The following is a 26,864-nucleotide window of genomic DNA, read 5'->3' as shown; positions in this document are numbered from 1 at the left end:
CTCCCAATTTGCCTTTAGACTTACACATGCTTCCTCTCTTACTGACCAACGCATTTGTGATAAAGTTTTAACTGTTTTACTTCCTGGTTTTATGAAAGAAAGGACTTGATACCAGCATCAGGTAGAATCAGAGAAAAAATTATAAATGTGTTGCACTAAATTGAAAAATGAACATTGTTCCTGCTGACAGCTTGCACCACTAGTGCCAACTAATTTCAAATGTACTGAACAAGATACATAACGCTCTTTCGGATTTCGTTCTTTAGTTGCTTAGTGCCTGCCTGCAAATGTGTATAGGCACAAGTTGCTTGCCTCTACAGTCAGTAATATCAATGGAATATTTAGACAGGATTTTCAGTATGGCCTCAGCTACAGTTTCAGGCTTGTGTCCCAGGTTTGGTAAAAACAGAAGGAAACGTTCAACAGGCACACCATTCTCGTTTACATATGAAAGATAATTGATCAATATGTGAAATGTCTGCAGTAGACTCTCCTATTACAGAGCAATAATTGACCTGTTTGCAATTACTTATGATAATTCTTTTTATTTATTCAGAAAGTAGCTCTATTATTTCATCACACATTGTACCTGCGTCTGATTTCCACTTCGTTCAGTGCGCTCAGTGAGAAAAAGATCGAACTCGGCTGTAACTTCAAGAGACATCAGAAATTGGCCATTATATGATCAATAGAACTTTTCAACGTGTCAACTTAGGGAAAGCCCACTTCTTTTTAACTTTTTCACTATTGCAGTCTCCCTTTTCAACATATTGCTCAGTAATTTTTTTTCTGTCTCAGCATATGACTCAATATAGTTTTCTATCGTTCCAAGTGATATTTTTCTTGTGAAAAGTGTTATTTCATGTGAATTTTCATGATGATATAAAATATTAGAAATATCTCTCCAATCTGAAATCCCAGTAGTAGCAATCATGGACTTACCTTTGAACAATTTACATGCGCACAAAAATAGTGCTACAGGTGTATACTAAGTAACCGTGCAAAGTTAAGTCACCATTTAAAAGTTCATGATAAAATAAATTTTTGTTCAAATATCTGGTTTTATCGCCTATTGACATTCGTGAATTAGAAAAAAGCACCACTAAAATTTCGATGAATGACACAATGTAAAACAATGTTGATTGTTGGTTCACTAACACATCATACCACGGAATCATCACTACCGCCATTATTTCTTTGTGTGATATCTGATTAGGCATTTAGCTTTTAGTGAGACTCGAATTCAGGTGCAATTTGTTTTTCTTCATTTTTAACTATTGTCTCGTTCGTATTTGCTGGTTTCACTACATCTGCAGTGTTGGACCTGTCATCCGTACTACTTGAACTCGAAGTCGAACCAGCAACATTTTTTGCGCATAATTTGTGTACTTTGCCAAGCGTATTTAAAACATTAGCGTCTCGTTCTCGCTTTTTCTGCACTAATTTCCGAAATGCTGCCACTCTTAATTTTGCACATATGTTTTTGTCACTTATTGATGTTACCACCTATGAAATTGTCAACAAACACCGACCCAAAACCAAATAAGTTTGTAAATGAAAAGTATGCATTTCAAAATCGTACCACACGGCACACAAGCACAAAGTTTTTTTACTTCCAACATGACAGTGATCAACTGACTAGCTTGGATTACTTGACAAATCTTCTATGAAATAAAACAGTGAAGACAATAACGTCAAAGCAGAATAATTTAATTTCATTGTCATCAGTTTCTCGATCCTTAATGAACAGACGTTAGCAGCCGACAGCATTCTCAGAGTAATAATGTTTCAAAGCCCATATTATTGGTTGTCTTCCTGATAGCTTACTTTAAAATATTATTGTACAGTTTCATAAAAATGATTCCACGCCGAAATTGAGAGTTTGAATTTCCATTTTGTCACCAAATAAACTAATAATATTTTCAAGCTTGTATTGTCAATTGTCATTCTTATGGCTTCTTTAAGCTATCAAGTTATTTCATAGTATTAATAATTTTTGTCATTTATAAGCAAAGTTGTTTTAAAACGTAAAATATTAAAATAAATACAGTGCAAAAAATGCCGCCCTCTAAAGCTGCCGTCTCTAGGCCCATGGTTAGTGGGCCTATATGTAAATCTGCCTCCGGGTCTGAGGTACAAACTGTGGTTCTCTCTTCTCTGTGCCGCTGGTGTCTATCGCCTCCTGACCCACTGTCATAGCCAATGGTCCTGAGTTCGTCTCATGGGCCACGCAGCCATCTGTCATGTTTTTGAGACACTGGGCCACTGCTCGTTTGCCGCCAATCCGAGCAGAGTGCTGTGACTGCTGCCTCTGCATCAGCATCTGGTATGTCGGCATTTGCCGACTAAAGAGTCCTGCATCTAAGCAGGATAGCTGCCACGACTCCACACTGACATGGGGATATCACAGGCTGCGCCCAAGCTGAGGGTGCGTACTGAGATTGTTCGAGTAATGTGGAATAATAAATAATTCTCATGTCCACCGACAGTCTTTGTTTAGGCACCACTATGGACTCCTATCTTTTTCCAACGAAATATTTTGCTGAGTCTGGTGTAGTTCAGTAGACAGAGGTTATGAGCATAACTGGAGTTGTCAAATGTCAATTCACATTGATTCCCCCCCTAAACTGAATAATTGTGCTTCTGCTCGACATCTTTAAAGGCGTACAACGACTCCAGCATTAGAACATACCAAGTAAGGTTAAACTGAATCCAGACTAAATACGAAACCAATTGTTTACAATATTTTCGGATGTATATTTGTCTCTCAACAGCTACTTTTTAAATGTTATTTTATCCTTTACGTGGCTACATTCCGATAAATGAAATATCCGCGTTTACCAACGTCCTAAAAGAACAAGGGAACTGTGTGTAAAACCACATAGAGATGAAGAGCAAAGGAGTATGCCTTCTGCACAGTGTTTCTCTAGAAGGAACTATGAAAAAGATCGCTAATATCATCAGGCGAAACATGCTCCCGTGTACAATACGAGTGAATTTTCAGCTAACGAAGGCAACTGTTTGTCTGAATACAATCACCCAAAATTAGTAATGTATGAATTTTGTTCCTAGCCTTTATAAATTAAATTATGTAATCTACATCTGTACACTGTGAAGCACTATGACATGTTTGGCAGAGGCTACTGTCCATTGTATACATATTAGGGTTCTTTTATCGTATTTCACAGTCCCAAGTCACACAAATAGGTGTGACCTAATGTTGAGAAAAACAATAAAGGAATTTCGTTACACGATGGTCGCTGTGTTCCCTTGTGTATTAAGATTTTTTCGTGCTCCGTTCGCTCATGGAGAGCGCGAAGGATGATTGCTTAAATGGCCGTGAGGATGTTGGCGTCTGTCTTAAAGCGTACTGGTATGTCAGTTCAGGCTTATCAGCATCTTGATGGTGTTCTTCCGTTAGTTATACGAACCTCATAGAGTTGAGTAATATTCTGTGATAGACGATACAAGTCTTTTGTAAGCAATCTACTTTGTAGACAGGTTGCATTTTCCCCGTATCTGAACCTTCTTTACCTACGACTGAGCTTTTGTCATAGTGACATTTCACGTCCTTACAAACTGTAACACCCATGCGTTTATACGTGTTAAATGATTCCAGTTTTCACTCATAGATATTTTAGTATAGGGATACTTCATTTTTGCGTTTTATGACGAGAAAAATTTTACTTTTATAAATATCATTTAATGCAAGTTGCGAATGTATACCACTTTCAAATTTTGTCAAGATGTGATTGAATATTTGTGCAAACTGTACTCCATTAAACAATATCCATTATCGCCATAAAATGACAAATATTTATTTATTAGCCTAATTTCTTCTCAAACTTTTTCGATTCTATATCCATTTACCTCAGGAAAAAAAATGCTAACCAATGTCAGTGTTGTTTTGTCCAACTTTGTATTTTCGGTAATTATCTTTGATATAATGTATCGCTGAAATGAAAAGTCAGTGTATAAGAAAATGTTTAACGAAAATGCTTTTGAAAATGGGGGGTACCAAAGCAGTGAGTATTATTAGAAAATATTATATTCCATTGTGATGTGTTTACAATAAGAAATAGAACATTACAATGTACGGTAAGTGAAATAATCTTAGGTAACTTATCATGAAAGGCGTCGGCTGCTAGCGCGTCTCTATGGCGTCTGCTAGTGTACAGAAAACCGCGCCAGACCAGAGTGTTTGTTATATGGTATTTATAAAATATTTATGCTCCAAATTTAAGCACTGTAGTATGTTATGTAGTTGATAAGGTTTGCGTTGTCTCGTAAGTGGCCTACGCTCCAAATGAAGGGGAAAGGGCGTTGTCAGTTGAGTGGAATGCCACTGCCTGCATAATCAAAATGACGCCACTTGTACGATCTGGAAGTTTTCATTTTCTTTATATGCGAGTGCCATATTTTGAAGGCAGCTGACATAACTGGTGTGATGATTTATTAATTTAACCTTTTAGTACTGATATGTGTCGCCTTCTTCCAAACTGCGCACCAGTTGGTAAGGTAAAATTTTTTGTAAAGGGTACCAAAATTTCTCTAAGAAATGAGTCTCCTTTTGTGATATCGGCTGTTTCAGTTAGAAAAAAAAAAGTACAACAGACTAGGTGTATTTACCTTATTGTATCCTTAAAAATTAGCCAAACCAATTGTTTGTTTCCAATAACATTGTCTCTGGACGTTCAAAAACCAAAATGGGTCAATAGATTCTTTTCTTAAAGAACCACCCAAAGAATTACTGGCCATGTATCGACAATACTTCGAAATATCACTAATTGCTGTCATTTGCCTTTGGAATATTCGTTGTACAAAGAAGCAATAACTACCTTATAAACAAGGGTCATAATAAACATGTATGTGGGGAATGGGGAACATACAAGAAGTAAAATTCTTGAATGTGTTTCTGAAACTAGATATTCATGTAGGGTTACAAATGCCCACCTTTGTATGACAATGTGCCACTTAAATCAGTACCAGCTGAAACTTACTTGGAGAATAAAATTGTGTTCAGAACCAGGCCCAAATTTTGAATTTTGCCTTTCGTAGTCTGTCAGGCTCTTTTAATTGTCCAGGCAGTTTGAAAAAAGCACACGTCATTGCTGCATGCAAGATTCATTGTAAAATACCGACTGGCCTGTTCTACCTAACAGTATAGTTTATTTAATTATCATAAATAACGGAGCAACATAGATTCAGAAAGCCTTGACAGAGCATAAGGCAATTATTGATGGGAGGCACTGTGTGTCCCTTAACACATTTTCCACCCACAAAAAGAAAAGATCAACTAAAATGTGTGATGCTGGGTGTTGGTATATCCCCCTCTTCTGTACTACTGACTTAAGCTGCATTGTTTCTGAATGTGTGTTCTTTTATAACTGTACAATAAACAAAATGTGTATACAACTGAATCTGGAAGTTACTCTCTCCATTTGCTGTTACAGTGTTCTTTTATGTACATGTTTAGTGGTTGTGTTTGTGCACTATAATATTTGTACAGTAGTGAATACAAGTGTTACAGTTCCAATTCCTGACTGTAAGAAGACTTTTTCTAAGTCACGTACGTGACCTCTGATACTGCCCATCTTTACGAATGTCTACCAGAGATACAACTGCTGGAAACTAAATCTGAACTCTGTAGGAACAATATACTATCCAACATTAATCATGTTGATGTAGAATAAATTTATGTTGTAAAATTAACATGTCAGCCTGTACTTTAGGGAGAGGGAGAAATGAATTTTCGGTGTAAATTGTGCAGGACTACACTGGCATTTATAAAAGAGTAATGTTTATCCATATGTGTAACAATTCAGGCCAGTTTATGATGAATTTTACTTGTTGGGTAGCTAACAGGAACCTCCGGGGGTAACATGCTAATGGTGTAGAGTTATTTTTCATTATTGTGCATTAAAATTAAATACCTCAAATATGCATATATACTAAAATAAGGATGTTTTTCTGAGGATTGGGCACGTGATTGGCCATGGCCTTGCTGAAGGAACCATTAGCATTTGCCTGAAATTATTTTAGAAAACCTGAAGCAAGATGTCAGGACAGAATAAACTCTGTCCTCCTGAACATGAGGTGTCTTAAAGGCACTTCCTCATTCATTTGATTCGTAATGTGCAGTTTTCTTTTTTTTGCACATAATTTGCCCAAGATAACTTACAATGAAAGAAATAATTTTACCGTGTTACCAAACATCTCCCTACACTTTCACTGTGCGCACTTCTGGCATCTGCTTGTGATTTCAAGATCATGGGCATGATGCTATGCCCCTTGTAATCCGTTCAGTCTATCCAGAAAACTGACTCAGATCATAAACATTCTACTATGCCCCATGCACATCTCTATGCTTTACCCCATTCCATCTGTACAACTGAGTCACTGCATGATGAGTGAGATGTTGCTCAGCTATAATGCAAGACATTAGTATCGTGGATGTTAGGTCTTTGACACATGATTCTCTTTTAATAAGCATTACATTGTGATCATGTATTGTAATGGGACCATTTGGTGCCAAGTGGGCTCTCATATCAGACTCTTGAGTCACCAGTGAAAGTGTTTGTGCGCTACTTGAATCTTCTGGCAGGAAGTATAGGCCATTAATGCAACAGTGTGAAGTAGTTGCCCTCCATAGTTATTAACCCTGCTCTTCAGTTCTCTAAGTAGTCTCTAGATATTTTAGTGGTCTGACTGCTTCCAGTGATCTGAAATTGTCTTTCTGCCTATTTATGTGCAGTATGTTAAATTTGTTTGTACATTTGGCATGTATCTCTTTAATAGATATTGTACAATAGGCTTGGACTTTGTTCATTGATACTCAACGTTTTTGGTTTTAGATGTGAATTTTTCTCGTTGACCGCGCAGGAAATCTGAATTCTTTGTCACTTTTGCTAAGCAGGAATACCTTGCTACCTCTCTTTACATCCTTATTTACAGATGTATTCAGTGATGCTGTAACAACTTAATTGTCACCAATTCTCTGTTTTACTCTTGAGTCCAATTTTTGGGCTTGTTGCTGCCTGAGAGATATAATTTGTAACATTCACTATTTGGTTATCTGATTAGCTACTCAAGGTAATTTGTGGATAAGTCATAAGAACACTTCCACATGATACCCTGCCCCTATCACCTGCATTGAGGAATTGAGTCTATAGCTGATAAGTTTAAATCTCCACCAAATACTATAATATGACCACAAAATTTATGCAAAATCTTCCCCAAGTTTCTGCCACCACCGATTCAGTGGCAGGAGGTCTATAAAAGCATTCAATGATTGTTTATGATCCTACTTTAACACTTTTTACCCAAATTATTTTGCATTAGGAATCTGTACTAAACATCTGTTTTGGTATATTATATCTTCCACGTGCCTGTTGAAGAAATCTGTTAGTATAGGTTGACACTCTTTGGGGGGAGGGGGGGGGGGGCTAAATGGTATTTGATCATTTGCACCCACATACTCACTTGTACTCTCTCTAATCAGCACCACCAAACTCCCCTGTCCTATTGTGGTGCAGATCATCTTAGTGTAACAGCATCTCCCAATAATCTGCTCAGACACCAGTGCCATGTGAGGACGGTCATTAGTGTGATTTCCAGTTTCACTTTAACTCACTGTGCAGCACTGCCAGGAGGAGGCTGATTGTGTTGCCAGAACAGCTTGAGCAAGTGCACATTGGTGCTGCCAGTTAAGTGAGCTAGCTTGTTCATATCATCACCTGTGTGGTACATCTTGTCCTTATCCAAATTGTTCATTGGCGCACCATATATTACTGTCTGTACACCTTCTGTGAAGCCATTCAAAGACTGTAAGCCTCTCATGACCTGATTCAGCCCAGCTCTTGGTTAGAAAGTGCTGGTGTCCTAACACACTGTGCCTAACTGCTCCTATAACTGAGTGTCTGTACCTCTGTCTAGCAGCAATACTCTCCTCTTCCTAACATTTGTGGTATTTTTAGACCTGCCGCCCATAGATAGTCTGCTGTGCGTTTCCTACTCCTACACAATCCTGAAGCTCCTTTCCCCTCAACTCTTGTAACTGGCACCTGTTACTTGTGGACACAATAAATTTTCCAGACCATGACCTCGTCGTCCTAGCCTTCCTAGCAAGGCAAATTTCAAGAAATGGGGCAACTTTCACCTCTGAAGGAGACCCACAACCTCCGTATTAAAATATATTATGGAACTCAGCTATAATAACATTATATTTTATTTGAGCAGAAAACTGTTTCACCTTCACAGCAATAATCAGACCTTACAACATGAGTTGTGAGGATGCATAATTGTATTAATGTCTGATGATGGCTGTGAAGTTGAAACCATTCATTTATTCTAATGAAATACAAGTGAAGAAGACTGTGAATATTACTGTTTATGTAGATGAATCTCAACCTTGAGAAATAATTTGGTGTTATCTTCTTGCATTTTTCTTTTTATTAATTTTCTTTCATTTGTCATTACATGGAAGGTCTCCAGCTATGCAAAAGAAGTGCCTTTAAACGGTTCAATGGAAGTCAAACAAGTTAACAACTGCTGACAATTTACGCTCTGAAAAGCGAAAAATTTTAAATGTTTTTCCTAAATCACTTCAGGCACACACTGAGATGGTTCCTAGAGCAAAGCTATGACCAACCACATGTCCTCTCTTCATTAAACGCATGTTTGTAGTTATAAGTCTGTGTATGTGACTTACATTTTCTTTGTATTAAGCTGACAGATTATCATGTTTTCTTTCTATTATGCTGACAAAGACATCATTTTAAAATAATACTTGGATAAATAAATTCCTACTGCTACTGAACTTTCCTTTACATGCTGAAGTGCCTGTATTAGAGGCTTTTGTGCGACAAATGTAATTTAATCTCGGCATATGATGCTTATATTTTCTATACTCATTTAAAAAATATAAATATCAAATGAGATATTACACAATATGTAGAGACAAGCTTCTAATTTAATCTGACACTATACATTGGAGAACACATTTTCAGCTACACTGTAATTTGTTTGAATATACTGATGTAGATGTTTTGTAGTTCTCATCTCTGACTCCAAAAATGAGGACGGTATTTGCAACAGTTGAATAGTGCAGAAATGCAATGTTAAGCTTCTTCAAGAAACACATTTCCCAGCTTCATAACAATCATGTAAGGTGCTGTCCTGTGGTAAAGTCAGTGAAAGATAATTCCTGACAGTTGAGTGGGCTGCCCTTCAGCATCAACTAATCGCATAACATGATTTTGTATTAGACTCTGTGGGAATGCCTCAGTGTTGCTGCTGCTCTGCAGATGATTATCATTTTCACCTGCAGCAGTTTGCGCTCAGCAGTTGTGAAAACTGGCAACAGTGCTGCCCGCTGTCAGGAATATTCCTTCTACAACTGTACTGTAGTTATGAGGGGCAGTCAAATGAAAACTGAACACCTGCCACAATGGCTCCATGGAATGTTTCCATTCATAGGTAATCATCACGTGCAGTAAGACATTTATCTCGCTGGGAGACGAGGTGATCAATTGGTGTTCTGCAGAATCGATCGGGTACTGATGGATCCACAACTGCACACATTCTTGGACTTCCTTGTCTGACTGAAACAGATGTCTACAAATTTCTTTCTTCAGTTTGCCGAAGATGTGAAAATCGCACAGTGGAAGATGAAAATCGCACAGTGGAAGATCTGGGCAGTACAAAGGATGTTGCAGTATTTCCCAAGCAAATCGCTGAATCGTAGCATTTGTCGGATTGGAAGTGTGGGGCAGGCATTATTGTAGAGTGTTCTGGCTTTACGGCACATCACAGTTTCTGCAAAGTGTCTTCACAGCACTGTGGATGGAGTGTGGTTCCGTGTTTGAGGACCTTGACGACCAGAAGGCCCCGGCAATTACAGGAGGAGGTCATCATGACCTTACCAGAACATGTTTGGAATTCTTTGGTGGGGGAGTTGCGGGTTGTTTCAGGCTGTCAGAATGCAGTTGAATGGATTTATGCAGTTGCACGATAATGCCCATCCCCACACTGTCAATTACAAGAAGGCTGCACTTCAGCAGTTTGGTTGGGAACCCTGCGACTTTGTCCTTCCAGCCTGGATATTTTGCCATGTGGTTTTTACATCTTTGGCGACCTGAAGAAAGACATGCATAGATGTCTGTTTCCGTCTGATGAGGAACTGCAAGAGTGGATCTGTCTATGATAAAGGGACTGATCATCTCATCTCCCTGTGGGATAAATGTCTTGACACTTATGGTGATCACTTTTGAATGGAACCATTCCATGGTCCCATTATGATGGGCTTTCGGTTTTTGTTTGACTGCCTCCTTATGTTTTCCAAGTAAATCTGTGACCTGGCTAATATTTTGAAGTCTGTGGAGCCCGCTAGTGTTCCCCCTTGAGTAATGCCCTTACTTTTGTTCAACAGATCCTCTTGACAGGTATGATTATAATTTTCTTCCACAAAAGGAATAGAAAGACTGTTGATGTAAGTTGCATCAGAAAGCAGCCATGTTGGTATCTGCCAGTGATCGATGCATTCCATCCACCGTCAGGGTAGTGGAAAGTTGGGCCTACAGAAGAGGGGGGTGAGGGACTGCATAGTGAATAGGATGCTGTGCTCTTTTCAGGTACAAACATGTGATTTTTAGACTGGGCCATTGCTAAATTTAGATTTTTCAAAGAGTGAAATATAATTCCATCCAGTATACTTTTATTTATAGCAGTTTTTCTAAAATGTCTTTAGGCGATTTACTGGACTATTTTAATTTGTGGTACTCTGCAAACATGTATGCATTATTGTCTACAGCTTAGATTGTTGTTATTCTTTATCACTCTGTGCTAGGCCTGCTGATATGCTGGCTTCTGTAAATTAATGATCATATCTGGTTGTTTTTGTACATGGATTATCTTATGCTGATAGTCTTCAAATACTTCTTGTTGTTTGAAAGCAAGTCTCCTCCTCTAGCCTCCACCATGTCCCCTCCTCTCTGTTCTCTTAATTGACTCAATATGCCACAGATTACAATTAATCACCATTAGTAAAACATCACACCACCTGTGCTTGTGCTGTGAAGTATCACAGAACTCCATCGATTCTTGGAAATTCAAAACATAATCTGTTATCAGTTGTCTGGCTGATGTTTCTAGATATATAATGGCCATGTGGATTGTAGTAGTGGTGTTGGTGAATGATGGTTTCATTACCGAAGTCTAGTTTGTTTTACTCATTTTACAAATGCAGTACTTTGCATATTTATTTGTGTTTAGTGTCTGGCATCCAGACATCACCTGAAGAAATGGATGAAAGATATATTAGTACTGGCAGCGGTTCTGGTGCTCTCCTGGAATTACTTGCTGAAGTGGCATCTCAGAAACTCCGTTCTGATCCTAGTGTTAAATGCACTAATACAGCTGAGCCACGCATTTCTCCTAGAAATATTATTCAGAAGGGCAAATCCTACATTAAGAAGAAGGTGAGTAGTAGTTTGTGTAGAAATATCCATAAAGTTGTCAAGAATGATGATGATAATAGGTATGTGTATGTGTAGTGGGCTAAGAATCTCATTGTGCAACATTTTCACAGCTGAACTGTTACTGTGTCGGGCACTAAAAACAAATCTGCTTCCTTTATATTCTGTCTCTGACAGGTTGAGCAGCAAGTGAAATATTGATGTATTCAGTATGAATTGAAGAATGTGCCTTAGTTTATTAAATTCAGCAACACACTGATTGTTTTGCTCCTTAATTATTCTGCCCTAGGAATGACATCTGGACCACAATATTGCTCTTATCATACTCCCTACTACAGGTAGTGTTTGGCTGATTTTATTGACTGCTTTACCTATGTATGTAACTGACACTATTTACATTTCTCCTTCATTGTTCTAATACTCTGCCCCGTGTATGACAAGCTATGTTGACTTGGAGTTGTGAAACCTAGCTCCTTTAACTGCTCTGGACGTGTTAATGCGCACGCCTTTGTACCTGTCCCTGTGTGCTCTGAACGTGCTTATGCGCCACCATTCCGTCTACCCAGTACTCTGAACATGTCTATGCATAGACACATTCAGAGTACTGGGTTGTCAAAGGGGGGGGGGGGGGGGGGGAGATTAACCTGTCTTGAAATAAATTGGTTTTCTTGTTTCTGTAGGAGTCTGCAATTTTGTAGCAAAATTCTGCCAAGGTTTGGAAAGGTCGCTGGAAAGGTACTGAATTCTTCAGTTCTAATGAACTTTGCTGGTCTTTGGAAAACTGTTCATAGTTGTTATTTTTTGAAGAACTTCTCCTTGTCTGAAAGCACATGGAGTCTTATCAGGGTCAGTTACCTACCCCACACGCCCGCCACCTTACAGTGTGTGATAGAGGGATACTTCTGACAGCACTGTCAGATGCCTGTTTGCTGTTGGATTTCCTCGTGTGTGTGTGTGTGTGTGTGTGTGTGTGTGTGTGTGTGTGTGTGTGTGTGTGTGTGTGTAGGGATACTTCTGACAGCACTGACAGATGCCCGTTTGCTGTTGGATTTCCTCCTTTGTGTGTGTGTGTGTGTGTGTGTGTGTGTGTGTAGATAACAACCCCATGAGCTCTGCCATTTAGTGAGATGTATGTTTGTTGTTGTGGTCTTCAGTCCAGAGACTGGTTTGATGAAGCTCTCCATGCTACTCTATCCTGTGCAAGGTTCTTCATCTCCAAGTACCTACTGCAACACACATACTTCTGAATCTGTTTAGTATATTCATCTCTTGCTCTCCCTCTACAATTTTTACCTGGTGGCTGTAGGCTTGGATGTGGCGAACAGTTACGACGGCTACACTACCCGCAGTATGGTCTGCAAGTATCTTGTTGTATGGGCTCCATTTCTCGTCTTGGTGTCATTCAGTTTTACATACGATAGTCCAACTACTCACAGGTATGCTGTAAGCTGTTTGCAGTCTTCATCTGAGGCAATTTTGTGCAAATTTGCAGGCAAAGCTTCTCCTGCTCCACAAGGGTATTGCCTCAATCACTGCTACCTACAGACTGTGTGACTTACTTCCCGCACTTGCTGTAGGTAGTGTACCAGTTCGCCCTTGCCATCTTTTCCACTCCCTAGAGCCACTTTTGTTTCAAACCATAGCACATTGGCTTTTGCATAACACCTATTTCATACTTTGTTCTTAAGTGTGACCATTTCTTAAATTGTCAGATTTACATCAACACCAATTTATACACACCAACATTTTTAAATACAAAATGTCACCAGAAAATTATTTAACATAATAAACAAATTACATAGTATTTTGCATACATTACTCACATACAGTGCAAAGAACTACAGTCTAGCACACCTTACTTTACATCTACAGAAAATATAGTACCAATATGTGAAAATTTTAAAGCAAAAAATTTAAATGAACCATAAACAAATAATGTTATAACTTCAAGAACTCACTTTTTGTTATGGTGTTCAGCCAAAAGTCACTAGGAGTCAGGTCAGGTGAGTAGGGAGCATGAGGAATCACTTCAAAGTTGTTATCATGAAGAAACTGTTGCATAACATTAGCTTGATGTGCGGATGCGTTGTCTTTGTTGCAGTGCAGGAAGGAATTTGTTCTTCAAACATTTTCGTAGGATGCACCTGTTACCGTAGTGCCCTTTGGAACGCAATGGGTAAGGATTACGCCCTCGCTGATGACACTTTTCGCATTTTCAGGTCATCAGGCAGGATTGTGTGCACAGAACCCACAGAAATGCCAACTCTGGTGTCACAACCACGAACGCACTTTCGACACATCCATAACTCCATCACCACATGTCTCCTTCAACTGTTGTTGAATTTCAATTGGTTTCACACCACACAAATTCAGAAAACGAATGATTGCGTGCTGTTCAAGTAAGGAAATCGTTGCAATTTTAAGTACTTAAAACAGTTCTCATTCTCGCCGCTGGCGGTAAAATTCCATCTGCCGTATGGTGCTGCCATCTCTGGGGCATATTGACAATGAACGCCGCCTCATTTTAAAACAATGCGTATGTTTCTATCTCTTTCCAGCGCGGATAAAAAAAATCGGAGGCCTTCGAACTTGAATGCACCTCGTATGGTGGCTGTGGCAACATAACATTTTTTGCCAAAAAGATCATGAACAGGCATTGGTGTGTGAGTGGGACATAATCATGATGATATTTCCATGAGGCATTTTACCACAATTCTGGATGTTTTCATGAAGATTACTTCACGCAAATGGCACATAATTTTCAGATAGTATTCCTTATTGACTGTACAACTGTAAGGCAGGAACTCATGATGCACTGTCCGATTGTAATCAAAGAAAACAGTGAGAAAAACCTTCACACGTGATCGAAATTGTCGAATGTTTTTCGGTCTCAGCTCTTCAGGCAATTTCCATTAGTACAATTGGACCTTGGTTTCAACGTCGTACCCATATACCCATGTTTTGTCACAACCTTCTTTAGAAGTTCTCAATTGCTGTTGACTTTATTCGGCGATTCCTCAGTTATTTCGATGTGACATAATTTTTGGTTAAAATTTAACAATTTTGGAACAAACTTTGCTGCTACACGTGCCCAATAGCCTGGAAGAAATTCGATGGGATGAGCCAAAAGATATGATGAAATTGTCAGCAACATCTTTGATAGTGATTTTTCAGAACCATTTTCGTTACTTCTTCCACATTGTTATCAGTAATTGATGTGCTAGGGCATCCAGGGCGGTCATCACCTTAAATGTGTTCTTGACTCTCTTTGAACTGTTTATACCACTCATAGTAGGTTTGCCAAAAGCCACGGTCAACATTTCAAATGCAGCGCTGCACTTCATTCCATTTTCCAGACAGAATTTAATGGAAACTTTTTGAACCATGTTTTTGAAAGTAAAAATTTGCTGCGCTCTTAAAAACATGTTTATCCTTTTCATTTGTTAGCAATAAACTAAATATTCAAAACATCTGAAAATACAAACATAAATCAGGAACATGTGTAGGCCTACAAACAATATAAAAAAATTAAAAAATTGAGTTTATAAGTCTCATGAAATTAAAAAGTTACAGTTACTTTTTGACCACACTATGTATGTCTCACTGCCACTTTTCATCTCATAGTCTCTCCATTTGTCTTTATTTCCCACTGCCACTGCATATGGCATACCTTGGTAGCTCAAAACTTCTTGGGGTGTGCAATTAATATCCATGTGTTTAAAATTTCGACCTCATCATGAGCAGATGAGTTTAGCTAGGTTGCATATTGGGCACTGTCTTTTTAGCCACCACTATTTAAGTGGTGCTCCCCCACCACTTTTTATTCATTGTATTCAACCTTAGGTGGTCTGCTATTTCCTCATGGAATGCCTTAAAAACACCTTACATTCTTGTTTGTGTTTGCTGTCTGAGTTATCGGGCATTTTAGCGAACAACACATGGGCTGTTGAATGCGTTTTTACCTTTTATCGACGTAGCAATACGGTGAAGGCCATTTAAGTTTTAGTTCAGGACCTCTATTTCTCTATAGTGTATTTCTAGAGCTTTTGCCATGTCCCTGTTTTTAGCTGACTTCTCTTCCATTGTTTGGGATTAATGTGTAGTGGTTTTTAACTCCTCTCTTTGTCTTCCTGTTCTTCAGTTCTGACATTGGCATGTATGACCCTAGTTATTTTTCCGTCCTAAAACAAAACAAAACAAAGACACGAGTAAACAAGGTTACCATGTTAATAGATTTCAAAGTAGGAGATCATAGATGTGACTAGGCAGATAAACTTAAGAAGTTCTAGATATATAGACAGCTCAGTCACATTTTAATTCAGTTTTCATGTAATGTTCTGAATTATTTTATATTTGAAAATGTTGTGCACTGGTAGATCTGGTAACCATACTAAAAATCAACAAATGTTTAGCTGCAACTAAAACAGACATAGAGAAAGAGATGGCAAGAATTGGTTCTGATTTATGTGTATTTATATTCTTTGCAGGTTAAACATCTAATCACATGTTTGGATTTAATTGCTGTAGGTGCACTTAAGTTTACTTATAAAATTAATTTCCCACAAATGGTACTTGTCATGTAATATACTAGGAATGAAATGAAATGCACACAAACAATAAACTGCTTTAATACTTATTTCAGCGTACATCACATAGAGGACGAAGTCATGGTGTTGTGGATGTAGAATATGTTAAAGCACTGACTGCAAACCAGCTCATCAAAACATTTTCTGAATTTGATGGGGATGAGATGAAAAGAATGTTCACCTACAAATGTACATTTGACCCTCAGCACTGCAATAAACATTTTGCAAGTTTTGGAAGTGAAGGCAAAGCACGGCAGCAATTAAAGATTCATTTGTTAGAACACGTGAAAAAGTTGGAGAAAAATGAATGTAAGTTTCTACTTATAGAACAATATTTTATAAATATAGCAATATGTAGTCATTTTATATATAATTAAATATGGTACATTCTACAGAGCAAAATTATTTTACTGTTTGTCCTGTTTAAATGACAGAGATACCTGTTGATATCAGTGAAAGTTGAATAAAATTTGTGAAATCACTGTACCCCAATTTGAAACAAATTTAGCATTACCGAGCGAGGTGGCCCAGTGGTTAGCAAACTGGACTCGTATTTGGGTGAACTACGATTCAGACCCGCATCCAGCCATCCTGATTTAGGTTTTCTGTGATTTCCCTAAATTGCTTCAGGCAAATGCTGGGATGGTTCCTTTGAAAGGGCACACTTGACTTCCTTCCCCTTCCTTCTCTAACAGATGAGACCACTGACCTCGCTGTTTGGTTTCCTCCACCAGATCAACCAACCCAAGTTTTGCATCAGCAAGCTCTAGGTCAATAAGTCACAACTACACTGTAGTCAAAACTTATTTTCTTCTTAAATTGACTGCAGATTTTTTGGTTAGCATCAAGAGATATTGTAGGAGAATGTGGGTGACCGGTAAAGTTGCGGTACAGTTACTGAAAGCTGATGATTAAATGTCTTCAGTGTTTTGAAACGAAGTGCACACACTACTACTAATAGGGGCAGTTGTATAAAGCAGTTGACCTTAGATCAACACAGAAAATGATCTCAGATCAAGCTGAACTCAGAAATATGTGTTGATTAGACATTAATTTCTGATGAAATTGCTGTAAACAAGTCATCTTTGACTGGGAAATTTCACGGATCAAGTGAAGCTCAACTGCTATCGTCAGTTTACAATGTAATGATGTTACAAAGCACTGATTTTGTGTTATCTAGATAAAAGTTGAAAGTAAATTTATCAATTGAAGACATAAAGTCTGACAATGAGTCAGTGATCATATTTTGGCATTTTATTTTACATGGTATCGAGACAGACCTGAAAAAATAAAGGAGCAAATGATGAAAAAGTTGTTATTAACACAAAAATGTGAAGTAAATTTGTGAATATGCTACTCTCACTTTGTTGAAGATCCAAACATTTTTTCGGTCTGTAAGGTTAGGTAAGCAATGAGTGCAGACAATAACTGATCTCATAATAATTCTTGGAGATGACTCATAATTACTGTGACTAGTTAAAAGTGTTTTATAGCTACTTAGTGGCAAAGTAAGAGAGAGATATTTGGAATTTTTGGCGTGAAAAGGTAAGTGCGTGGAGATCAACAGCAACAAATAACAGTTGAATGCCTCTTACAAAAATGCTCTCTTGATTCGAATGAAAAAAACTACGATTTTTAACTGAAAAACAAGTGCTTAACTGCTATGACACTTACATACTCATTGATGAAAAATGTTAATAAGCATATGTAAGTCGATTAGGAAAGTGATATTTATCTTATCAAGTAGTATTCTGTTGGCTCAGTTCTTGCTTCCTGGAATAGTCACGAGGATCTCAGGTTTTATCCCAGTCAGTCCTTGGAATTTTTTTCCCACTTGTCACTTCTTTTGCCTCTGGCAGTATTTGTTAGTGTGCAAAACGCCAAGTTGTTTTAGGACTCAGAGAAAAACTAAATCACATAGTAGTTGTTACAGTTGCAGCTTTTGACTTGAACAGTACAGTGTTGCCGCCATCCTGAACGCGAGTCCAGTACGCTGACCACTGCACTCGGTGAGCACCAGAACTAGAGGTGAACAGGAACGTAATGAATGATATTACAAACTACCTTTTATGCAGCCAGTTTATTTCAAAACATTAATCTGAACACATCCAAAAGTATACAAACCACCACATACAACTTCTGAATGAAAATCCACATTGTCATATTAGGAGTTGGAAATGGGAATAAATTATGGTTTCAAGGCTAATCTCTGGCCACTTTCCTTAACAGTAAGCATGAAAAAATTAGCACATCTAGTTTTATGCAGGAGCTTTTTCCAGCAATAAAACTTTTTCAGCTGTAGAGAAATTTGAAGAATGCATCTTCTGCTTATTTTCCTCCGTCTTTACAACCCGACAGTTTCAATAATGAATACTGAGCACCTCAGATGTAAGATTAAGCAATTGTACTTTTCAAAATACTGTTGGGTTTCATGGTAATTTATATCAACACTATACCACCTTCAGTTGATCAAAACGTTATACAACATAGCAAATTTGTGAACTATGTTGTTCTTCTGAACGAAGGTCAAAATTAATCACCAGCCAACAATATTTATACAATCAGCTCTTACTAGATTTGGATGATTTAATGACTTTCACAAAATTTCTGTCATGGGAATGTTCTTGATGATGTAGGTCAGTTCCATCAGTCACTAAAGAGAATTTTACCATAGTTTGTAAACTGCAGAGGAACAACTGCTGTATGTTACACTGCTTCTACATCTATACTCTGCAAACCATCATGAAGTGCACGGCAGAGGGCACGTCCCATTTTATACAGGGTTATTACAAATGTTGAAGTGATTTCACAGCTCTACAATAACTTTATTATTTGAGATATTTTCACAATGCTTTGCACACACGTACAAAAACTCGAAAGGTTTTTTTAGTCATTCAAAAATGTTCGATATGTACCCCTTTAGTGATTCGGCAGACATCAAGCCAATAATAGAGTTCCTTCCACACTCGGCGCAGCATGTCCCCATCAATGAGTTCGAAAGCATCGTTGATGTGAGCTCGCAGTTCTGGCACGTTTCTTGGTAGAGGAGGTTTAAACACTGAATCTTTCACATAACCCCACAAAAAGAAATCACATGGGGTTAAGTGGGAGAGCTTGGAGGCCATGACATGAATTGTTGATCATGATCTCCACCACAACCGATCCATCGGTTTTCCAATCTCCTGTTTAAGAAATGCCGAACATCATGGTGGAAGTGCGGTGGAGCACCATCCTGTTGAAAGATGAGGTCGGCGCTGTTGGTCTCCAGTTGTGGCATGTGCCAATTTTCGAACATGTCCAGGTACACGTGTCCTGTAACATTTTTTTCGCAGAAGAAAAAGGGGCCGTAAACTTTAAACTGTGAGATTGCACAAAACACGTTAAATTTTGGTGAACTGCGAATTTGCTGCACAAATGCATGAGGATTCTCTACCGCCCAAATTCGCACATTGTGTCTGTTCACTTTACCATTAAGGAAAATATGTTGCTTCATGACTGAAAATAAGTTTCGCACTGAACGCATCCTCTTCCATGAGCTGTTGCAACTGCGCCGAAAATTCAAAGTGTTTGACTTTGTCATCGGGTGTCAGGGCTTGTAGCAATTGTAAACGGTAAGGCTTCTGCTTTAGCCTTTTCTGTAAGATTTTCCAAACCGTCGGCTGTGGTACGTTTAGCTCCCTGCTTGCTTTATTTGTCGACTTCCGCGGGCTACGTATGAAACTTGCCCGCACGCGTTCAACTGTTTCTTCGCTCACTGCAGGCTGACCCGTTGATTTCCCCTTATAGAGGCATCCAGAAGCTTTAAACTGCGCATACCATCGCCGAATGGAGTTAGCAGTTGGTGGATCTTTGTTGAACTTCATCCTGAAGTGTCGTTACACTGTTATGACTGACTGATGTGAGAGCATTTCAAGCACGACATACGCTTTCTCGGCTCCTGTCACCATTTTGTCTCACTGCGCTCTCGAGCGCTCTGGCGGCAGAAACCTGAAGTGTGGCTTCAGCCGAACAAAACTTTGAGTTTTTCTACGTATCTAGTGTGTCGTGACCATATGTCAATGAATGGAGCTACAGTGAATTTATGAAATTGCTTCAATCATTTGTAATAGCCCTGTAGATATTAGGATTTCCTCACGTTCCATTCATGTATGAAGGATGGGGATTGTTTGAAGGGCTCTCTGTGTGCAGTAATTATTCTAATCTCATGCTCACAATACCTTTTTGAGTGATTTGCAAGGGGTTGTAGTATATTCCTAGAGTCGACATTTAAAGCTAGTACTTGAAACTTTGCTAACAGACTTTCTAAAGATTCAGAAAACTGTGACTGAAGCCCAAACAACAGGGAACTGAATTGCATTGAGACTGGAAAATAGTGCATTGATAATGGCTAGGCATTTGCTGAAATCTGGATTTTTCCAAAAAAAAAAAAAAAAAAAAAGAGAGAGAGAGAGAGAGAGAGAGAGAGAGAGAAGAGACGATGACTGATTGCGGCACTCTATAATTTATAAATTTCTCAGGATAGTTTGTGTATTTTCAAGAGTTTTCCAGTTCAGTTGCTCCGGTATCGCTCCCACAGATCAAACAAACCTGTGGCCATTTGTGCTGCACTTCTCTATACATATGTAATATCCACTGTTAGTCCTGTTTGGTATGTGTCCCACACACTTCAACAGTATTGTAACTGGTCACAAGGGTGATTTGTAAGCAATTTCCTTTGTAGACTGATTGAACTTACCCAGTATAAATACTACCACCAGCTTTACCTATAACTGAGTCTGTGTGATCATTGAGCCTTTTTGTTGTTACGTCAAAGACTGTATCTTACATGCATCACCATATTATGCAAGACTGACAACTATTTGTCGCTGCAGTAATTTTGCTGCCTGCGTTGGCTCCAATGTATTGTCAAGATGAGTATCCTTGGCTGTTACTGTTTCATAATAGGTCACTGCATACTTCATTTTCTTTTAATTAACCAATAAATATGTTGGAATGTAGAGCCATGTTCAGCATATGTGAATTTTCCATGGCAGTGATATAAATTAACATTTTGTTTATTACAAGCATGTTCAAGGTAAAAGATTGTGTACTATTGCTGATTTAAGGAGATACGTTCTTCTTGTTGCAGAGTATGATACAAAAAATGGGTTCTTTGCCATTTCTCAGGCTTGCAGTTGATTGTATCTCTTTGTTTTATTTTTCTTCAGAATATAGCTATTATTGTAAAATAAGTGATTTTACTCTTTGAAAACATTATTCTGTATTTAACATTTAGTTACAGGAGATGTTAATTTATAAGTTGCTGTTCATTGCAGGTGAAAAATATTTTCCATCAAATGTACGTGATACTGAATATACACAAGTAGCTGCCAAGTTAAAGGCTGAAACCTTTAAAAGAACATTCCATAAAGAAGACATATGTGATGAGAATGATAGCAGTTTGTCAAACAAAGAGCCTGGAAGATGCATTGAAAATAATGCAATTAATACATATGTGCTTAGTCCCAATTCTTTGAGAGAAAACAATGTCATAAAGAGGGAAAAAGCCACCAGTTGCTGTACTGCAGATGCCCCTCAGAGAACTGAATTGGCTGAGAAGTCTTCATATGCTAGCAACCACGATAATGAAAAGGAGCTAATACACGATAAAATTTACAATGAACATAATTACACAACATTTGGTGCTAAGTTTTGTAGTGCATCTTCAGACATACATAATTCAGTTAAAAATGAAGGAATGAAACTGGAAGATTCAGATGAAAATTGTGCTCAGCAGGGAGACACATCATTGGACAATATGCAATCAAAGTGCCTTGGGAAACTTGCTGAATCTGATGTTTGTGATATGGTAATAAACACATTTTATTGTATTGTTTCATTCATAGTCATATTAGGATTAAATGCAGTTATTATGTTTGTTTGCGTGATAAAGATAAGCAACATAGCAGTGATTTGTCTTCAATTCTTTTTGTATTTACATTCATTCAGGTATGCGCAGACGTGCCAGCAAGACACTAGAAAAGCGAATGTGATGTACATGTGATGCTTTCTTTTCATGTCTCTCCATACCAGATTTCTTGTTAGGACCTTCTTCCTTAACTGAGATGGCTGAACTTTCCATATCACATATAATGCTTGGAAGAGGTTTCCGTCCCTTATACCAAATGTTGGGGCTTCTTCCCTTTCCATGAAAGTATGGAGCACAGAAAGAATGATTGCTTAAATACCTATATGCATGTTATAATTGGTCTGATATTGAATTCCCACTTCCCTAATCTGTGAACATTTCGGGAGTTGTAGTATATTCCTCGATTCTTCACTTAACTCTTTCCCTGCTACAAACGTGCGTATCACAGGCCAGGTTGATTGCTGTCATTATGCCCTAAGAAGACTATCACCTGGACCATTCCTAATGGACACTTCTGTCTGTGCATGTTAGCACAATAATTATTTCACATATAGTTCACAAGAGAAATGAAGTGCTTGGTGTAAGAAACTTCTGACAGACCCGAATAAGTTTAGAGTGCGTTGCTCTTAGGTGAACTTAAAGGTAAAAAATCAATATTTTCAAATACAGTCTTTCCTTCACATTGAAATAATTTGATCTTATTATAAAATATGAATCTGCATAATTTTTCTTTTCTTAAAAAGTAATGAAATTTTAACAATTAACAGTGCTAAGTACTTCCTCTCTCCTGCTCAAGTTTTTAGGTTGTCCTTCATGAATTCTTCAGCTGAATAATAACATTTCTGCACTAGTTTCTCATATAAGGTTTTTTACAGCATTGCTAAGTTTATATTGAACAGTTCTCTTCCTTTCACTTCGTCGTAAATTTTCATACTCCATGCACTATGGAGTTTGAGCATAAGGTTTTAAATGATAGCATGATTTGCTACAGATAATTCTATATTAATAGGTAATACTTCATTATAGATGACTACACCATCTGTGAAAAATCTGAGATTACTATTAATATTGGTAGCCAGATAATTAATATACAACATGAACAGAAAGGATCCCAACACACTTCCATGGATCTCTCCTGAATCCAATAAATCATTAGTCCATTTCAAAGTGCCTCCAGCAATAGGCATGATACTACATCAAACACTTTCCAGAAGACAAGAAATACTGCATGTATTGACTGCCTTGATGCAAGGGTTTCAGGATGTCGTGAGAAAAGTGCGAGTTGGGTTTCACATCATTGATCTTCTTGTAACCCGTGCTGGCTGGTATGGAGGAGGTCATTCTGATCAAGATACCTCATTATGCGTGAGCTCATATGGTCTAAGGTTTTACAACAGATGGATGTCACAGATATTGGATGTTAGTTTTGTGGGTCTCTTTTACTACCATTTGTGTTGATAAATAAGACATCTGCTTTCTTCCAACTGCTGGGCAAATTGTTTTGTTCAAGGCATCTATGGTATTCTGATTAAAAGAAACTCTACCTCAGCCACAACTTCTGTACAGAATCTGACCCAGATTGCATGGGTCCCTGAGGGTTGTTCAGTATTAGTGATTTCAGCTGCTTCTCAGTGTCACTGACAATACATATGTCACTAATCTTTGCAGTAATATGTGAATTGAGCTGATCCAATATTCTGCAATTTTCTTTTACAAAGGAATGTTTGAAAATGGCGTTAAGCATTTTGCGCTTTTGTTGTGCTGCCCTCAGTTTCAGGTCCCGTGGCGTCCCGTGATTGTATATTAATGTTGATGCCATTTATTGCCTTCACATATGACCGTAAGTTCTTTGAATTTTGAGAGAGATTTTTCAGTAATATTCTGCTGTGGTAGTCAATGATGGCTTCAGTCCAAGCTCCTTTGACAGCCAAACATATTATTTATCATTTCTCTCTCTATACTCCTGTGCTATATTTTACATCTATTGTGCATTTGTAGCTGCTTCTTTAAAAATGTTGACACTGGCTCTATACCATAGAGCTGTAACTCCCAATCAGGAATTGTTGTTGTATGTACATATGTATCCAGTGCTTAGCCAACTATTCATCTGAAGTTCAGCCACAGTTCCTGCACATGCTACTGTCCGTAGCTGAATTTTGAAGTTCGTCATTGAGGTATGACACTACTGCCTCTTTATCTAATTTGCTGAACATATAAATGTTTATTCATTTTATAGTTTTTTGTTCTTTAATAATCATTGTTGCTACAAGTGCCGCATAGTCACAGATACCAGTTTCACTGGTCAACAGCTTCAAAGAGGTACTTTTAAAGAAGGCATTTAATATTATTCATTAAATGTCATTCTGCCCCCCACTTCCAAAACTGTAATCATCCCAGTTGATTGTCAGCTGATCAAAGTCACCTCTGACGATGACATTTTGAATGGGGAATGTATGCCCTACCGAGTGAACGTTTTCTCTCCATAAAGCCATATGGGTTAAATTGATAGATATTAAGCAGAATGAATCATTGCCTGTATGGTGTTCATTCTGTTGTTCCTAATGAGAAGCAGCAGGAGTGTGCCTTACATATTGTTACTGTTTATATAATGAGCTTGTTCATTTGGAATGTTGTGAAAGTATGCCTGGTGTGTCATGCTTTAGTAATGCATTTTGATAACTTAACATTGCAAATATAAATTGAAAATGCAGGTTGATGGATTATTTCAGTGATAAGCAGCACTACAAGTTGACTAGAGCTTTCTGAAACAAATCTTAATTGGTGCCCCAATAATGTGAAAAGGTTAGATTGCTGTTCACCATATAGATGAGGCTTTGAGTAGCAGATAGGCACATTTCTTAAAGACTGTCAGATATTATTAGCTCTTGGACTAAGGCTGACTGTCACCTCTGGCATTAAGACTTAACTGTGACTGCATCTGAGGTGAGCAGCGATTATAACTATAGGTACAGAAAAGGTGTGAGGAAGGGGATGGCAGGGTATGGGCAGTGGAAGACACTAGTGGTGCTTGCAGTAGTGTGCAGGGATATGGTGGGTACAGGGTAGTTTGCAGGTGGTGGCGGTGGCAGTGGCAGGGGTGGCAGAGGGGGAGGAGAGAAGTAGAGAAGGGGGATAATTTGCATGTGTAGAGCTGGGATGGTAGCAGGGAAGGGGGTAGACAGGTGGAGGACAGGGACTAGCAAAGATTGAGGCCGGGGTTGCTACAGGAGTGAAGGACGTGTTGCAGGGATAGGTCCCACATGCATAGCTCAGAAAAGGTGGTGTTGGTGTGAAGAATCTAGATGGTTGGTGTGCTTGTACCAGGCATCTCTTGGCTACATTTCAGTAGTGACCACCCATGTGGACGGACAGCTTGTTTGTGCTTGTACCCATGTAGAATGCCTTACAGTGTTTGCAGCCAACTTTTTTATGTCATATGGCTGCTTTAAAAGGTGGCCATGCCTCGGATGGGGGTAGTAAATTGTTGTGGTAGGACTGGAGTAAATGGTAGTGGGTGGATGTATGCGACAGGTCTTGCACGTCTATTGCGCCGATGTGAGCCGAGGTGCAAGGAGTTGGCCAGGTGTGGAATAGGGACAGACAAGGCTATTGTATAGGTTGGGTGAGTGGCAGAATACCAATATGGGGAGGATTGTGGGAAGGATATTTCTCAGTTAAGGCCACAATGAGAGATATTCTAAACTCTGTTAGAGAATTTGGTTCAGCTGCTCCAGTTCTGGGTGGTTCAGTCGAAAGGGGAGTAAGGGGCTGCTCCTACATGACAGGACAGAGGATGTGTGGTGGATGACAGGTGACTGGGGAGACAAGGCACAGGTGGTTAGTTTGTGGATGCAATGGGGAGGGTAAATTTGGTCTGTGGAGACCACAGTGAGACCTGTCGTATTTGGAGAGAAACTGCTTATCATCACAGGCGTGATTACCACGAGGTCGAGGGTTTAGGGAAGGGACTTCTTGGTGTGGAGTGGGTGGCAACTGTCAAAATGAGTGTATTGTTGGTCTTTGGTAGGCTTGATGGGGACGGATGTACTGATGTAGCCGTCCTTGAGGTGGTCAACATCGAGGAAGTTGGCTTTTTGAACTGGGGAGGAGAAGCGAATGGAGGAGAAGGTGTTGAGATTATGGAGGAATGTGAATAGGGTGACCTCATCCTGCGTCTAGGTCATGAAGATGTCATTATTGAATCTGAACCAGGTTAGAGGTTAGGGTTTCTAGATGGATTTCTGTAAGTGGCTCTTGAGTAGGTCGCCATAAGTTGTCATGTGGGTGCCCATTGTTATACCAAGCATTTGTCTTTAAGTGATGCCCTCCAAGGAAAAGTAATTTTGGGTGAGGATATAGATGGTGAAGGTAACCAGGAAGGGAGCTGACAGTGTGGAGTCAGTCAGGCACTGAGAAAGGCAGTGGGGGCAGGGACGTTGATGTAGAGGAAGAAATAAACAGAGATGAACAGGTTACTGGATAGTAAAGGAACAGGAACTGTGAAGAATTGGTGTACCCTTCCCACCCTCGTACAGTGATATGTCTCTGCCCATTCGCTCTGTACAATAACCTTGTCTGTTGTTATACCTCTCCTGCCCCCAACCCCTTGCCTCCGTGGCTCGTATCTCTTAATAGAGGCATATCCTACTCATCCTCCCACTACCACCTACTCTAGTTCTGTCACAGGCATGTCCTACCTCCATCAAAGGCATGGCCACCTGTCAATGAAACCATATGATCTACCAACTTCACTGCAACTGCTGTGCAGCACTCTGCACGCTCATGACCGTTAGCAAGCTACGTGAATGGTGTACACATCTCTGTCTGCCACATTTTAACAGAGTGCATTTTATACCATGATGCAAGGGCAGAAGCAGAAATTGGTGGGGATCTGCC

General features: G+C 38.9%; 1 protein-coding gene across 4 annotated transcripts in view; it reads left to right on the top strand.

Annotated features, from left to right (window-relative positions):
- The first annotated feature begins 3,919 nt into the window (after positions 1-3,919).
- The window catches only part of LOC126267155 (zinc finger protein 84-like), a 64,818-nt gene continuing 41,873 nt past the window's right edge, over positions 3,920-26,864 (top strand). The window contains exons 1-4 of one of the 4 annotated variants that reach the window (XM_049972095.1): positions 3,920-4,025; positions 11,272-11,477; positions 16,117-16,369; positions 21,376-21,908. In XM_049972095.1, coding sequence (XP_049828052.1) covers positions 3,983-4,025; positions 11,272-11,477; positions 16,117-16,369; positions 21,376-21,908 — 1,035 coding nt within the window. In that variant the 5' untranslated portion in view covers positions 3,920-3,982. Of the gene's footprint in view, positions 4,099-4,126; positions 4,212-4,255; positions 4,519-11,271; positions 11,478-16,116; positions 16,370-21,375; positions 21,909-26,864 lie in introns of those variants that run through there. The other 3 variants (XM_049972096.1, XM_049972097.1, XM_049972098.1) reach the window with 3 other exon arrangements.

Source organism: Schistocerca gregaria, chromosome 4 (assembly GCF_023897955.1).
Source record: "Schistocerca gregaria isolate iqSchGreg1 chromosome 4, iqSchGreg1.2, whole genome shotgun sequence".
In the NCBI taxonomy this organism is placed as follows: Eukaryota; Metazoa; Arthropoda; class Insecta; order Orthoptera; family Acrididae; genus Schistocerca; species Schistocerca gregaria.
The sequence above is the reverse complement of the archived record's forward strand: the minus strand, read 5'-3'. Positions and strand labels throughout refer to the sequence as shown.